The sequence below is a fragment of the Schistocerca americana genome, chromosome 1 (assembly GCF_021461395.2).
Source record: "Schistocerca americana isolate TAMUIC-IGC-003095 chromosome 1, iqSchAmer2.1, whole genome shotgun sequence".
Lineage (NCBI taxonomy): Eukaryota > Metazoa > Arthropoda > Insecta > Orthoptera > Acrididae > Schistocerca > Schistocerca americana.
In genome coordinates this window covers 1,198,141,837-1,198,158,978 of record NC_060119.1, presented here as the reverse complement: position 1 = coordinate 1,198,158,978, position 17,142 = coordinate 1,198,141,837, and the positions used below count along the sequence as shown (strand labels likewise).

Below are 17,142 nucleotides of genomic sequence, written 5' to 3'. Positions count from 1 at the left end.
TCATGTTTTAGTGACAAGCCCTTTTGTTCTCAGCATGAAGGTGAAGTGTTGGGAAGCACACGTAAACATAACACGTATTTTCACAAAGTAAGACCGTAAGAGATCTGGACGTTGCAAAAAGTGGCAGTAGACTCCAAATAAGAAGAGGTTTAAGGTCATCCACGTGAGTACTAAAAGGAATCCGTTAAATTCCGGTTACAGGATAAATCACCCAAATTTAAAGGTTGTGAATTCAATTAAATACCAATGGATTTCAGTTACTAACAACTTAATTTGTAGATATCGTGTAGATAATGATAAGAAGAAGGCGATTCACGGAGTGCCTTTCATTGGCTGAAAACTTAGAAGATGCAATGGATCTACCAAACAGACTGCCTTAACGACTCCTCCAGTCCTTTTCCGGAGTACTGTTGCCCATATTGAATCCGTACCAGAAAGGATTGTTGAAGGACATCGAAAAAGTTTGAAGAAGGGCAGCTCGTTTTATTACCGCGAAATAGAGGAGGGAGAGTGTTATGGATGTGATAAACGAACTGAAGTATCCATAATTGAAACCAAGATTATCGTGCGCGTGCTCCACTCTACACAACGACAGCACGCTCGCTGATAGTCATGCTCCGTGCGGGTGAATGACTAGCAGCCAATCGACGTCATTTGACGCTGCTATTGACTGGAGGGGTGGACTTAATGTTCTGACGGATCAGTGTATGTTTAGACAATAGTTTTACTGATTTCTCCTTAAGAAACGTTTGTACTCTGCCGTGTCCAATGTAGAACACATAAACGATCATTTCTTCCTGAATATTTTCTTGTTGAAACATAGTCTTCCTCTCTATCGATCCCTCTGTCTACGTGCTGTTCCAGAGGACGTTACTTAAGTTAAAAAGTCGTAGAAAAATATTCGTACGGAATATGAATGGTATTCAGAGAATCAATAAGTGAATCCACTACTGGCGTGTATAACGTGTGCCATAGCTCGTTAGATTCAATGAAAGGCGCACACTGCGTTTCGTATAAACTCACGTGGTAAGAACCTGCTAGCCTCTTTTGTGACAGTCTACACAGATGGTGTGTTTGTACCATGTTTAGTAGCTGATCTTCCACAGCTAGACATCGCTTACACTATGTAGTCAGGATAGTGTTGTAAGAACTATTTCTTTGAATATGTTACGAAACTCACTTAAGGTGCAAAGTTTACAGATTCCTAAAAAGCCTGTCCAACAAATCAAAACTATTGTTTCTTTAAAATGCATTTTTCTTGTTGCTCACACCACGGCTTGTGGGAAGTGTCAAGTGTATACATAAATGATGTCAAATTATTTTAGAGAGAGAGGGTGGTGGGAAGGAGAGAGAGAGAAAGAGAGAGAGAGAGAGAGACAGAGAGAAAGAGAGAGAGAGAGAGAGATGGAGAAGACAGTAAGAGGTGGGAAACAGAGAGGGGTGGAGGGAGGGAGCAAGATGATAGAGAGAGAGAGAGAGAGAGAGACAGACAGACAGACAGAGAGGGAGGGAGAGAGAGAGAGAGAGAGAGAGAGAGAAAGAGAATCAAAGGGAGGGAGGAAGAGAGTATTACGATGAAAGACTCGTGCAGCAACAGCAGATATTCAGACGGCCTGTGAGAGCGTTTGATGCATAGGACGCAGTGTGTTTGTTCTCTTTAAATGAAAACTGGTGTCACAGAGTTTCGCGAAGGTATTCGTTTGAGTTTCTATCTTTAGTGTATAACTTTCTTACTTTTTTGTCCCAGTCTTTGTGAATCTGCTATTGAAAGTGCTCGAACAGTTAAATGTCTAGTGTTCATTTTTCTTGCTTCAGGAACGACAGCTTTTACGAGAGACACACAGTAGGCGATCTTCCTCAGAACTTCATTAACTTCCTGTACTTTGTCAAGGATGGTAGCTACATCAGACTCGAATTCAAAAAGAAAATTCCAGCAGCTACTGTCACCGTTCATCCCGACTGCAACGATGCTGCCAGGTACGTTACTTTGCATAAATTCATTTTAGTTTTCAATTTTCAAATATAATTTAACACCACTTGCTACAAAGGCTACACAATTCTCATTAACTCATCACACTTCGCTATCGACTATGATTATGTTTACATAAGTCATCGGTGAGGCATCGATACCGAAGAAAAAACACGCAGCAATGTGGAAAAGCGTACAGCCTACCATTAATACTAGTGGATACACTGCCCTAGTAAGGACTGAATGCAATTGTACTTAAGAATAAACGTAGATCAATTTTGAATGATCAGTTCATTTATTATGAATCACAAAACGAAAATCAACCGAAACCATAAGATTTCCAGTGCTAGAGTGCATATTTTTTTCCTTAATCCATTTCCATTTGACGGGGTTTAAGCTACCGCAACAGTAATACGCATATACGCGACAATGGTCGTTACTCAGATGAGAGCCAATTTGTTTAGGCAAGTGATCAGAGAATCAGATCGGTTATTCATATCCAAGTCTAAGTACATTTCATACTTAAGAATTCTCTAAACAACATATAGAGAAAATCAAAATAGAATGAATGATTACAGTTCACGGAGCGGTAATAATTACTTATGTAACCTCACGGTAATCTAGCTTTGATTAATCAGACCTTACATTTTAGTATCATTCACTGTCGAGAATGTAACAATTAAATACGAATGAATACAAAATAAGCCGGCCGTAGTGGCCGAGCGGTTATGGGCGCTACAGTCTGGAACCGCGCGACCGCTACGGTCGCAGGTTCGAATCCTGCATCGGGCATGGATGTGTGTGATGTCCTTAGGTTAGTTAGGTTTAAGTAGTTCTAAGTTCTATGGGACTTATGACCTCAGCAGTTGAGTCCCATAGTGCTCAGAGCCATTTGAACCATTTGAAGACAAAATAACATAAAAGTACCAAGACAACGCTGAAGTGTGATAGTCAAGGTGTCGGCACCGGTACACAAATTTTCCGAAACACAAATAAGTATTCAGTAGAGGAGATCAAAAATTAAAATTCACAATCCTTTGCCAGATTCAGTAGTTTCGGCCGGTATTAAATATTTGTTTAAAAATTGGTTAAGGTTTATTGCAGTACAAATGTTTCATAATGTCTTTGGTTAGTCAACAAGAGATGAACCTTCCATTTAAAAGAAAATTTAACTTTACTTTGACACAATCAGGACCTGGTTACATTTTTCATTCAGAATGAGATTCTCGGAACTGAAAATAAAAGGGAATGGACAACGATTCGCGGTAGAAAAATTATTATTTAGCTTCACACAATTACTGCAATCTTCAAAGAAAACTCTTGTTGGACATTGGCTAGTGTTTTAAAGAGCTCGATGTCTGAAGTAGTTCCGTCTTACTTTCTGCGAAGCTCCTACGGCGACGTATTAGTTGGGCGGCACCAATTACAACAACTGTCCAGCAGATGTACACATTTTTAAAGCTTACTTCGACCAAGTAGATTTGTTTTTTCAAATCCTCTTGGCGCGTCCTCTTAGTTCACCATTGTACTAGGACCCATGCAAACTGCGTTTCCTCTCAGTCATAAGGCAATGCCGCACTTCTACATCGATAGCCCCCTCCCCCCACGCCCCCATCCCCACCCACCCACCCACCCACCCACACACACACACACACACACACACATACACACACACATGGGACGATGACAGATTTTTTGCACGCGTTGTATTTGGCGACGAAGCGTCATTCACCCACAGCAGTAACGTTAACCGGCACAATATGCATTATTGGGCAACGGAAAATCAACGATGTCTGCGACAAGTGGAACATCAGCGACCTTGGCGGGTTAATGCATAGTGCGACATATTTTATCGATGGCAATCTAAATGGTGCAATATATGCCAGTCTCCTACGTAACGTTCTACCGATATTACTACAAGATGTTTCACTGCATGAGAAAATGGCGATTTACTTCCAGCATGCTGGATGTCCGGCACATAGCTCGCGTGCGGATGAATCGGTATTGAATAGCATATTTCAGGACAGGTGGATTGGTCGTCGAAGCACCATACCATGGCCCGCACGTTCACCGGATCCGACGTCCCCGGATTTCTATCTGTGGGGAAAGTTGAAGAATATTTGCTATCGTGATAAACCGACCACGCCTGACAACATGCGTCAGCTCATTGTCAATGCAAGTGCGAACATTACGGAAAGCGAACTACTCGCTGTTGAGAGCAATTTCGTTACACGTATTGCCAAATTCATTGAGGTTGACGGACATCATTTTGAGCATTTATTGCATTAAGTTGGTATTTACAGGTAATCACGCTGTAACAGCATGCGTTCTCAGAAATGATAAGTTCACAAAGGTACATGTATCACATTGGAACAACCGAAATAAAATGTTCAAACGTACCTACGTTCTGTATTTTAATACAGAACGTACCTGTTACCAACTGCTCGTCTAAAATTGTGAGCCATATGTTTGTGACTATTACAGTGCCATCTATCACAAAGCGAAAAAAGTGGTCCAACTAAAACATTCATATTTATTTACGTACTACAGGAATATGTAATAAAAAATGGGGGTTCTTATTTAAAAAACGCAGATGATATCCGTTTGACCTATGGCAGCGCCATCTAGCGGGCCAACCATAGCGCCATCTGGTTTCCCCCTTCAAGCTAGATGAGTTTCGTTCATTGTAGTTTTTTCGTTTATGCTTATTTCGTGAGATATTTGGCCCGGTAGCGATCAATGGACCACCCTGTATATATATATCACAGAGAGATGCCAGCCCGCTGACAACCGTGCCGCCGCCGCCGTTGCTAGGTCACGGATGCGAGCTACACAGAGGGATCAGCTCCTTCCCTGACTCACATTTATTAACATGGAGAGGGCACGACGCTGGGATCGCGGATTTACTTCAAACTTTGTACACTTTGGTTGGCCATTAAAACAATCATCAGGGCGTCAGAGGACAGCGCACCATAAGTAGGAGGGTCGTCATCATGTGGACACGTCCGATGGACGCAGTCATCGGAATAGGTACGGTACTGTCTCTTCCATTTCAGCGGCCATCATTGCTTCCTAACATGCTGCTCCGTGTCGGATAGTGGGCGGCTATCGCCCGACATGTGGCCAGATGCCACAAAAGCGGATGTCTGTACACCCCCATGATCAACAACCGTGGGATCGGGACAGACAGCTTGTGGCTGCTGACGGTCTTCGTTCATTTGTATTGCCTCCGGCAGGAGTGTAGGAGAGACGGGCGAAACTCCCATCGCGTCGTCGAGATGTGTCGACGCCGGTACCGACTGATTCAGATGGAACACAGCAGGCAGCACCTCCGCAGGCGCGTAAGACAGAGGTAACACAGTGGGCGCCGCAGGAGGAGCGACGGCTCCCATCGGCGTCTGAACATATTTGACAACGAGATCACTTCGTGACTTGCTACGGACTTTACACAGAATTAGAAAATTTTATGAATGTTTTTTCGCTGACAACTCTCACAAAATGATAAAAAGAGAAAGTTTATTGCTTCAAACATTTTCGCTGTTCATGGAGTAAAACTGCTCCACCAGACTTCACTACTAACCCTACTCGCGACACATTTCCCAGGCACGGTTCACATATACTACCACAAATACTTCCAAAATTATCGTTCTACTATTCATAGTGCAGGAGATATGACATCACAAACAATGTGATACGTGAAAATGAAACTGAAGGGCAAAATTCGTTAGAGATACGGGTGAAACAAATGTGCAAATACGTGCGAAATTTATTATATTAATGAGATTGGATTGGATTGGATTGTTTGGGGGAGGAGACCAGACAGCGAGGTCATCGGTCTCATCGGATTAGGGAGGGACGGGGAAGGAATTCGGCCGTGCCCTTTCAAAGGAACCATCCCGGCATTTGCCTGGAGCGATTTAGGGAAATCACGGAAAACCTAAACCAGGATGGCCGGACGCGGGATTGAACCGTCGTCCTCCCGAATGCGAGTCCAGTGTGCTGGCCACTGCGCCACCTCGCTCGGTATTAATGAGAAATATCTGACGTGTGTACATGGGAAAATCCACAAATAAAATCTTCTGCTGTACCGCTGGATGGATTTCAACCAAACTTGGTAATCATATTACTATCTGGGGGCGGTTCGGGGGGGGGGGGGAGGAGTAAGAACTAGAATCCTCTTATACGTGTAGGGGTGATAGGGTGGAGATAGAAGAAGGAAGAAAAGATGGACCGAGACCGGGTGGGGGGGGGGGGGGGGTGAGGAGGAAGAGATGGATCGAGACAGGGGGAGGAAAATATGGAGTTAAAGGAGGAGATGGATATAGTGCGGAATTATGGGGAGGAGCTGTTGTATAAGAAGACATTCAGACTGGACATGGTCTTTCCAGCCACAACTTGAACAGGTTCGAGGCTGACCGTCGTACTTCACGACAGCCTTGTAGCCCACAATAACCTCGTAGGAAGGCAAGTGTTTCTGTAGTGAAATTTTTATCTGAGGGACATCATTGAGGACACGGTATGTTTCGAATGTCTTCCACGTTTCAGCATCGTGACTGACGACCTTGCCGTAAGGTTTAAAGGCGGCCACAACAACGTCCGACGGTACCTCAAACGGGTGTTCGAAAACCCGCAACGATCGTGGATCTAAACCAGCATGATCACCACTAAAGTCCCTATATGTCGGTCAGAGTATCGGTGGTTGAGATCGTTAGCATGGCGCCGCCCAAAGTCGGCGCACAGCTCGTCATTCACCAGCTTTAGGTACACAGTAGTACTGCGGAGCGAAAAATGAGTTCCGAGAACATCTTGTGGCGGGAGACGCATTTCATCCCATATAAAACGTTCTACTTAATACGCCTTAGTACTTTAAACATAGCTGCGCTATAGCAATGGTTCCACGTAAATCAAACTAAGAACAGCCGACCAGTTGCAAAGGATAAAGTAATCTTTACCTAGGTTTCAATAGATATAAATCTATCTTCTTCAGAAGACGGCAGTATTATAACAACATGAAGTGATATGTCCTTATCGTTTAGGCAAACATCAGTCGCTTAGGCGCTCTGCAACTTCTATGTACCTATTTTATTTGTTTGACAAACCCTGTTGTCAGGGCTATATTTTATATGATTAATGTAACTATGCAGATGTTTGCCTAAACGATAAGGACATATCACTTCATGTTGTTATAATACTGCATCTTCTGAAGAAGATAGATTTATATCTATTGAAACCTAGGTAAAGATTGCTTTATCCTTTGCAACTGGTCGGCTGTTCTTAGTTTGATTTAATACGCCTTAGGTCTTTCGTGATCCAAAGGAAAAGTTAATGTAATTGTTACTTGGCAGTAAGAAAACGCCATGATGGTCGATAAATTCGGAGTCTCGAACAAGCTGCTACACAGAAGTAAACAAACGCGCTCTCGCTCGCGTGCAGCACAACACAAACAAGGCGTGCGCGCCTCACCACTGCCGAAAGCAGACTGTCACTTGACAATCACCAACTCTAACAGCGAGCCCCTACACGCAAATAAACCGATTACATAACAGACACGTAGTCTCCCCACTAAATTTTGTTTGTGTATGGACAAGTAATCTTTTCTTTCTTTCTTCTTTTGCTTGTGCCTGTTTTCCCATGGAGACATAGGGTCAGCATGGTTAAGCGGATGTGGCAATGTTAGTTGAAGGGGTGGCCAGATGCTGCGACCCCGTACCCCCCGGGAAGGAATTAGTGTGCCCTAACTGTCTGTGACTAATGTAATCCATGGAAAAGTGCGAAAGTTCAAATGGTCAAATGGTTCTGAGAACAATGGGACTTAACATCTGAGGTCATCAATCCCATAGAACTAAGAACTACTTAAACCTAACTAACCTAAGACATCACACACATCCATGCCTGAGGCAGGATTCGAACCTGCGACCGTAACGGTCGCGCCGTTCCAGACTGAAGTGCCTAGAACCGCTCAGCCACACCAGCCGGCAGTGCGAAAGTGTTCAGATGTTTGCGAGCCCTGTAACTGAGATGGAACGTGGGGACCAGCCCGATATTCACCAAGGGGGATGTGGAGAACCGCCTAAAAACCACATCCAGGCTGGCCGGCACACCGGCCCCCGTCGTTAATTCGCCGGGCAGATTCTATCTGATGTCGACGCGCCTACCTGAGTCCAGGAAGCAGAGCGTTAGCACTATCGGCTAATCTGGCGGGTGTGTATGGACATGTAATCTCTGCTCTATATTTTGCTCATGTATGGAATTTAGCCCAACTTTACCTCCCACTGTATAAAATCTAGGTATTACCAAAATCTATATGCCCCCATAAATCGCTATCCAACATATACTCGTATGCTAAACTTTCACTGAATAGAACCTAATATGAATTGAACTGTAACTGATCTGAATGCAACTTGTCTCCATATTAAATGCGCAACTGAAGTAAAACAATTGTCTGGCCAACTTAAAATTTCCACTTACCTCGCCCGTTGACAACATCATTGCAGATTTCTCGAAAGCACAACAGCAAACACCAAGAAGGCAGCTGCGAAACTAGATTTCTGTTTCTAACTACATATCCAAACCGTTGCATATCAAAATGTATAATGGTAAACAATGGTGTCGGGAAATAATCATCCCTATGAAATGATATTCCAAGATAACGATTTAGAATGAAGTATGTATTCAACAAGAAAGGGTCAAGCTTCGCTTGATCTACACCAATAGTATTGGCCGGATCAATACTATGCTTAACAAGGTGAACGATAATTTAAAAATGTGAACAGAGAATTTCTGTAAAAACCAAACAGCTTAATCAATTAACATGTTAATGCATTACTCAGGCAAGGTGGGTGGTCATTGTCTCGGCTCTGAGCGAATTAACTAGCTGACAATAATCGTTCCTAGCTGCACAGAGCTGCAGTCTTACCCTAGACTTCTTGTCTTCAAAAACAATAACTTTATTCAAAGTACACATTCTCTTCATTTTCTAATGTATTCATCTCACTCATTCTTCCTATCCTTTACAATCAATCGTTCTTCATAGAACAGATACCACCACAAGTCAACACAGCCCTATTGAATATGTCCACCACCTACCACACATTTCGACTAAGAATGTATCAGACTGTGCAGACGCAAAGACTGTGCCGCGACAAGACCAAAGATTGTTTAACAGTAACGAAACTTGGTCTCTCTGTGATGCGCACATCGATGACACACAAAAACCAAATGACATGACCACCTTACAAGTTCTCTTGTGATTTTCTCGGAATTATCAGATTATTGCCCCTTTCCACTTGCACATTACGTTCTTTTAATGATCTACTAAGGGTGTACAAAGTTCGTAGTTAATCTGTGATGACAACGTTGTGGTCTACCATTGCGATAATGTCTCGCGCTGCGTGTGGTCACGCGATACTGGAATCATCCTGTTTATACGAAAGGGTAAAGGGGGAGATCCATCACATACCAACATCGTTTACACCCACCTTGCGCAGAATCCTTCAGAATATTTGAAACTCGAACATTAAGAAGTTCCTGAATGAACAGTAACTTCTGTAAAGATTCACCACGCCTTCAGACGAAGAAATCAAAGGTGCGACGCACAGTTTGCCTGTTTTACATTCACACTGCCTTGGAAGATATCGTCTAAGATATCCGAAAGATGTTACCGTGCAGTATCGTAGACTGATAACCAATATAAGATCATAAAGAATATCTTGGCGGATAATCGAGTTATTAGTTGAACGTTTCACTAACTGGACAGAGCAGGCTATATTGGTTCACTTGAGAAGAAAGTAACATCAGGTATGCCCCAAGGAAGTATAATAGCACCTCTAATGTTTTCATTATACATAACCGATCTATCAGCACAATGCCAATGTTCTGTGACGATAATTTAGTATACAGCAAAGTATCGTCGTTGGTTGATCGTGAGGAAGCGCTGGGAGTTCTGAAAAAAATTTCGTGTTTGTGCAATGAGTGAATACCGTTCACACAGCACCTCAAAGGGAAATCAGTATAGCGTAATATTCCTTAAAGTAGGTGTCTTTTTTTTTTTTTTTTTGGTCATCAGTCTACTGACTGGTTTAATGCGGCCCACCACGAATTCCTTTCCTGTGCTAACTTCTTCATCTCAGAGTAGCACTTGCAACATACGTCCTCAATTATTTGCTTGACGTATTCCAATCTCTGTCTTCCTCTACAGTTTTTGCCATCTACAGCTCCCTCTAGTACCATGGAAGTCATTCCCTCATGTCTTAGCAGATGTCCTATCATCCTGTCCCTTCTCCTTATCAGTGTTTTCCACATATTCCTTTCCTCTCCAATTCTGCGTAGAACCTCCTCATTCCTTACTTTATCAGTCCACCTAATTTTCAACATTCGTCTATAGCACCACATCTCAAATGCTTCGATTCTCTTCTGTTCCGGTTTTCCCACAGTCCATGTTTCACTACCATACAATGCTGTACTCCAGACGTACATCCTCAGAAATTTCTTCCTCAAATTAAGGCTGGAAAGTAGGTGTACAAACATATAACTGCTATTCCACATGCAACGACAAGCTTATCATAGACTACGTTGCTGATTTGTTGGAAAGGTAAGACCTTAACGTCAATAGGTTTCATTGCGCTGGTTCGGCAAATAAAACTGGTCCGGAAAATATTGATAAGACTGACGCACGTTTGTTTGCCGGCCGAAGTGGCCGCGCGGTTCTGGCGCTGCAGTCTGGAACCGCGAGACCTCTACGGTCGCAGGTTCGAATCCTGCCTCGGGCATGGATGTTTGTGATGTCCTTAGGTTAGTTAGGTTTAACTAGTTCTAAGTTCTAGGGGACTAATGACCTCAGCAGTTGAGTCCCATAGTGCTCAGAGCCATTTGAACCATTTTTTTGACGCACGTTTGGAACTTGTTAATGAACAGGATAATTACCCAACACGGAGAATCGTGGAACCATGATTTCTACTGCACCAGCCGGTAGCTGTCACGTGTCTACACATGTGCATATCCCGCAAGCTCTGTCGTGAGTACTGCGTTGTATCACCAGGTCTGAGGGAGTGACAGGAGCAGACGTGTTTAGTGACCAGCTGACTACAACATAAAATAGTGCTCATTATAAAACAGAGCGTCTTCAGGGCCGAGTATCATTTTTGGAAAACGTGTGCAGAACTGTTTTGGTAAGAGTTTAAGACGAGATTTTCTTGCAAAACCTCCTGAAAACGCTGCAATGCAAGTCTTAGTGACAAAACGAAGCGAAACGATCTCTATAGTGGACAAAATCATAACCATTCGAAAAGAATTAGGACACCAAAAAACACTGTTCGAGGGAAGGAAACTGTGGAACAAACTACGACGAAATTTCAGCGCCCTCTTTGCAAGTGGGAATCAACAGAATGTCATGTCAAAGGTGGTTTCGGTGTGAACTGGAATCAGGAATTCTGAATACTAGTTTTTCTTATTTCTTGAGATGAACTCTAGCACAGCTTGTTAGGGTACGTAAACTCATAGAACACGCACACTAAGCATCAGAAATTCCCCGTCAGATCCGTGAAGAACCGTTGCCTTATCTCAAGATTTGTGTAGAGTGCTCAGTCTCGTTAGCGCGCCGTAACACGATTCTTTCACCAAACTGTTTACTGCAAGCGTGGATCATCTCACAGAGGCTGAACCATCATCTCTATATTTTCAACAAGACGGAATAAGAACACACATCTGAATCTTCCTGGCAGGTTAAAACCGTGTGCCGGACCGATACTCGAAGTCGGGACCTTTGCCCTTCGCGGGCAAGTGCTCTACCATCCAAGCTACCCAAGCACGACTCACGCCCCGTCCTCAGCCTTACTTCCGCCAGTACCTCGTCTCCTACTTTCCAAACTGGAAACACACATCCTTGACAACTTTGTTACGACTGCATGAGGTGTTCTGTGCCAAACAGCGGAGGTAGTGCAATAAGCTAGCCATTCTCGCGTCCGTCGGCCGTCGTAATTTAATATATTATTATTGTTATTGTTATTTTTTCATTGTTGCCGACTTACGTGGTGGGCCATAATTAAAAATGATTTTTCATTTAATTTTGATTTACGATTAAATGCTTTCCTGAAGTTCTCCTTTTTAACAATATTAATTTCAAATTATTTGTTACGTTAATGAATGTTAGACTCGCTGAATCTTAAAACATGAGCATATAAGCTGAACAATGTAATAAACTTTTCATATTAATTTCTTCGGCTAGTCAGCTCACTTTAAAGCAAAAGATCTTTAGCTATTAATTACAATTGCGGCCCACACACGCGCGAGAGGATTTTTTCTTACCTCCGTTAACCATTGCCACGTAGTCGGAGTCCCGAGTCTGGCTGTCGGCTATGGTACTGAAAATAAGAATCTTAAAGCTACGTATTTCTACAACTTCGTGCGGCTGTGAAGAAAAATTAATATTATGTTAATAGCGGGCGGGTATTTCGCTTCCGCAAATTTTTCATAAGTTAATATCGCCACGTAATGGCGTCGTTGGCTGCATCGGCCGCTACGATTGTTGAACTGTAAATTACTTGAATGCAGGTTAATTCAAGGAAGGCGGACATGAAATCGGGATCACCTCTTACAAATTAAAAGTGCACAACAAGATTAAATCAATAAATTATCTGTTTAACTCATACAAATATGCTTACATTTGCCAGCACTCACAAGATATCCGCCTACATGCAATCAAGGCAAGAGAAGGAGTGAAGACGACTACAAAATTGACAAAAGAGCGTATCTTGTCACCTCTTTGGATCATTTTGTCATAAATTATTTCTTTGCAATCGAAACTTACATAGAGAAATTATTATTTCACGACTACATGATAAAAATATATTATTGAATTTTTAAATATCTCTTCTTTATAAATACTGTTTTTTAAGTCTTTTCGTAATATAGCACTGGGGACGCTATACCATCTTGATCACCAGCTCTCTCACTATTATTGTACCGGTGGAGAAAATTGAAGTGCTAGTTGTACTCAAATAATCCTCACACACTGGAAGAGCTACAGCAGAATATTGCAAACGCTCTTGCTGCCATAGTTTATGTAGAGCTGCTCCTCGTTTCTCACAGTTTGGTAAATCGAGCTCAGTGCTGGATCGACGCCACCGGTGGCCATTTCCTGTATCTTCTTTGATTTTCATTATGAGGAGTCAATCCTCGTCAGTGTTACTGTAAATATTTTTCGGGCCAGAGTCATTCTGCGCACGCTGTGTGTGACTGCCAACCAATTATAGCTCATTTCCAGTAAGAAGAGAGGAGGGACAGACTGCGTGAAGAGCGTCAGGTTCATGAAGGAGATCAAGCATGGGACCTTTCACCTACAATTTCCCAGCGACGAATTCTGGATCTTTTTCAAACGGCGCTTCATCTCTGAGCTCGGAGGAGAGATGACGGGCATGAAGCTGACTTCGTCGGGACGGCTCTCCGCCATTTCACTGGACTTCTTAACGAGATTCATATCCAGCGACGTCCGCATGAAGGAGCTGTCACTGGCCAGCATGAAAGTCGGCCATCTGGACGGACCAGTGATCACTATGCCCACACTCGAGATCCTGCAACTTCCAGATGACGGCATCATCACAATGAGTGAAGGTAAGCTATACGACTTACGTTCGGAAGTACGTTTCTTAAGCTATGTCCACTGGTCTTCCATTTGTAACACTCTGGTTTGATCTTACTGACTTATCCCGCTCGATCGGGATCTGATAGCAGCCCAAATAGATAATAACTAATGTGACCGTGTACCTAATGGGGCTGGCAATCGGATTGGACTGCTACGGAGTTGTTACATTCCATTTTGTCCTTCTCGAATGCTGTAATAATGAAATGTCTGGTGGCAGGAAGAACAACAACACAGCTTCATTAATCAACGACCTATATTCTCACAAAAACACAAAGTAAGGAGACAGCCACTGCCTTCGTCGTACAGAATTAATAACGGCTAATCTCAGCACAGGCCCTTTCGTTATTCATTATCGTCACACGCAATTTCAATCATTGTAATCCAACACTATAATCCAACACTGCAATCCAACACTGTAATCCAAATGATGCCGGCGCGGTAGACGCGTAATTACAATTATTGGCACAAAAAAAATCACTGAATCACACTAGTAATTATACCTTTTCACTTTCCCGTATATTTCTAACACAAAGGGGTTAAACCACGGCGATGGCCACTCCCTTTGTCGGTACGGTCTTGCATTCCAACAACAGACCTCCACCCGGCTCGGCCCGCAGCGCGTACCACACTCTACTGACTCAACACTCGCTCTCGCTCTCGCAACTCGACACACACTATCGATTGTTTGTCCTGTCGACCTGTGCTGTCGAAAACTTATAGTAAGGGCCTACGGACCCCTTACATCCCCGCCCTCGAAAACTTCTTTGAAGCCACAGGCGTAAAAGAATCGGCTATGGAATTAGACATCACTACATATGAACAAAACACACAGTGCAAATAAGTAATGAAATTACAATCACCAAGAAAATCCTTGACTCCGGTAGTGGGCTGCCTCTACAATAATATTCTACAAAAAGTTATTACATCTCAAAAATATGGCATTGTCCAAATAACACACAACATCAATCCTACCTACTTAACATAGCATGGTAAATATTTTTTTATAAACTTATCTTATCAAAAATTTCCAAAAACTTTTCAGTTTCAAAGGTTTGTACGAGTCATTAACTACATATCTGTTATAACTTGCTATAGCAAACACAAGAAAAGAAACTAGTTGAATGCCAGCTGCCCCTTTGGTATGCCGTCCTTTCAGCGGGGTTCGTGCCGTCCATACTACTATCACTCTAATTCATAATTCACTTGGCCAACACTTATAAAAGTTAAGGAAGAAATTCACAACTTATTGCTACAGCAAAGACAAGAAAACAACTAGGTGAATGCCAGCTACCCCTTTGGTATGCCGTCCTTTCAGCGGGGTTCGTGCCGTCCATACCACTACCACACTAACTTATAACTCCCTTCCCAACGCATATAAAAGTTAAGGAAGGAAAAAATCACAACTTATTTAAATCTTTAACACAAGCAAATTGACATTGAGACAAAATATGACATTTATACATTGAATGCCAGCTACCCCTTTGGTATGCCGTCCTTTCAGCGGGGTTTGTGCCTTCCATACTACTATCACTCTAATTTATAACTCACTTGGCCAACACACATAAAGTTAAGGAAGAAATTCACAACTTATTCATTACAGATTCCATAAATTTAAATGCTACATTGTACCGCTAAGCATGTCTTACATAATTATTTGCAACACTACAACTAATGTGGTCACCCAATGACAAATTTTAAACTACTGATCATTTCATTTTGCCAAACATCACTTCCATATGTGAATTGTTATCAAGAAAGCTTAGATGAGAGGTACAATATCTCCTGTTATATTCACACTAATTTAAATCCACTATATGGATATTTGTCATTCATTACTCAGTGCCAGAATTCTGCTTCTAAAGCTTGACCTATGTATAACCATAATTAACTCTGATAGCTAATTGGATACATGAATTACTAATTATTCATTAGTTACACCTTGTTTTATCAGTATACTTCAGATAAACATGTATACCTACAAATAACTTGCAAACAGATGTTGCTCATGTGCTAAATGACATACTTCAATATTTCAAACATCTCATACACCATACTCTTCATTACACATAACTTAACACCAACTTCACTGCAAATCCATATATATCTTCAACCTATATCAATCCTCCCTATACTTCAACACTTCAAACCTCTCATACTCAATATACATCATTACACATAACTCCCTCAACTTAACAGCAACTTCAACTGCATATATATCTTCTACCTACATCAACTCTCCATATTCGCTGCAATAACCACATAAAAATTCTACTTCAGGCTCCTTAGCCTCTCCATTCATCATATTTCACATCATTTATCCGAACAACTATCTCCTTGTGTATTTGTTTCTTTATATGTTCATCTACTTACAAGCTGATACATTACTTCAATTTTCTTACAACAGTTTGACCTTTTCATGCCTCATAAAACAACTCTATAAGATTACCCAAATTCTTGTTTAACCAATTAGCTTACCACGACATTATGTAAGCATTCACTTTCTAATATGGTTCTCATTTTATTCCTTCTGGCATTATTAATTTTAGTTATTTACTCACAGTAAACTGAGCTTTTTTTAAGTTATTGATTCTCTGACATCTCACACTCTACATCAACAGCAACTACTACAAATTTACTACATGGTTCCTGACTGAATTACTTGGATGACCACTACCAATCCTAACTACTACACTAATTGTCTTAACCTAAGGATAGAGAAAGATGGTAGAGGAGTGACACTTGAAATTAGAAATAAAGTCTCACCCAGCTGGGAGTGTACCAGTCGCCACTTGGTATACCAGCAAAAGAGTTGCTAGCTCCCTACACCTGACTTTCTTCAATTCGTACCTCTTCCTCATCTGGGTTATCCCTGTTCTCGTGTGAGTAGTACCTTTTTATGTTTTCCACATGTTCCTTACCATGCACTCTCTTTGTCCGTGCATACTCCAACTCCACAGTGTTAGGATGACCAATTTTTATAATCCTGTATGGTCCCTTACAAACGTGGTTAAATTTATGTATTTCAGAGTTTATTTTCTTTGATTTTGCATGAACCTTAGTCCCTTCCTTCTTCTTGATTCCCCAAGCGAAGGCCTCGCTTTCCATTGCAACCCTCTGATTATCCTCTTCTCGTCGCATGGCTATAGCATTTCTCAGATTGACAGCCAATTGGTTTTGCCTATCTCCTATCCCCTTAACGGCATCGTTGCATTGTTTCTGCACCTGCATCACCCCGGCGATTCCATGATAGCAATTTGTTTCCACTTCGGTGATCCTTTCTCCCAATTCGGCTTTAGTTTCTTCGATATCGTCTTCTATCTTTTTTGTTAGCTTCCCTTCTATCTTTTCCACGTCTCCCTGGACTTGGTCTATATTCTCCTGTAGCTTACTCTCTCTCTCATCGACGTTCATCTTCAGTCGTTCTGGTAACTCCTGCATTTCCTTCTTCAGATTACATTCCATCTTCGTGTACGATGTTTTGACCTCTTGTACTATAGTTTCTTGTAAATCTTCCTTTAGTGATTTGTAGAATATT

At 42.0% G+C, this 17,142-nt stretch overlaps 1 protein-coding gene across 2 annotated transcripts in view; it reads left to right on the top strand.

The window, feature by feature from the left end:
• Positions 1–17,142, top strand: part of LOC124619795 (toll-like receptor 2) — a 147,204-nt gene that overhangs the window by 28,825 nt on the left and 101,237 nt on the right. For both annotated transcript variants that reach the window (XM_047146389.1, XM_047146398.1), the window contains exons 3-4: positions 1,816–1,977; positions 13,230–13,576. In XM_047146389.1, coding sequence (XP_047002345.1) covers positions 1,816–1,977; positions 13,230–13,576 — 509 coding nt within the window. The remainder of the gene's footprint in view (positions 1–1,815; positions 1,978–13,229; positions 13,577–17,142) is intronic.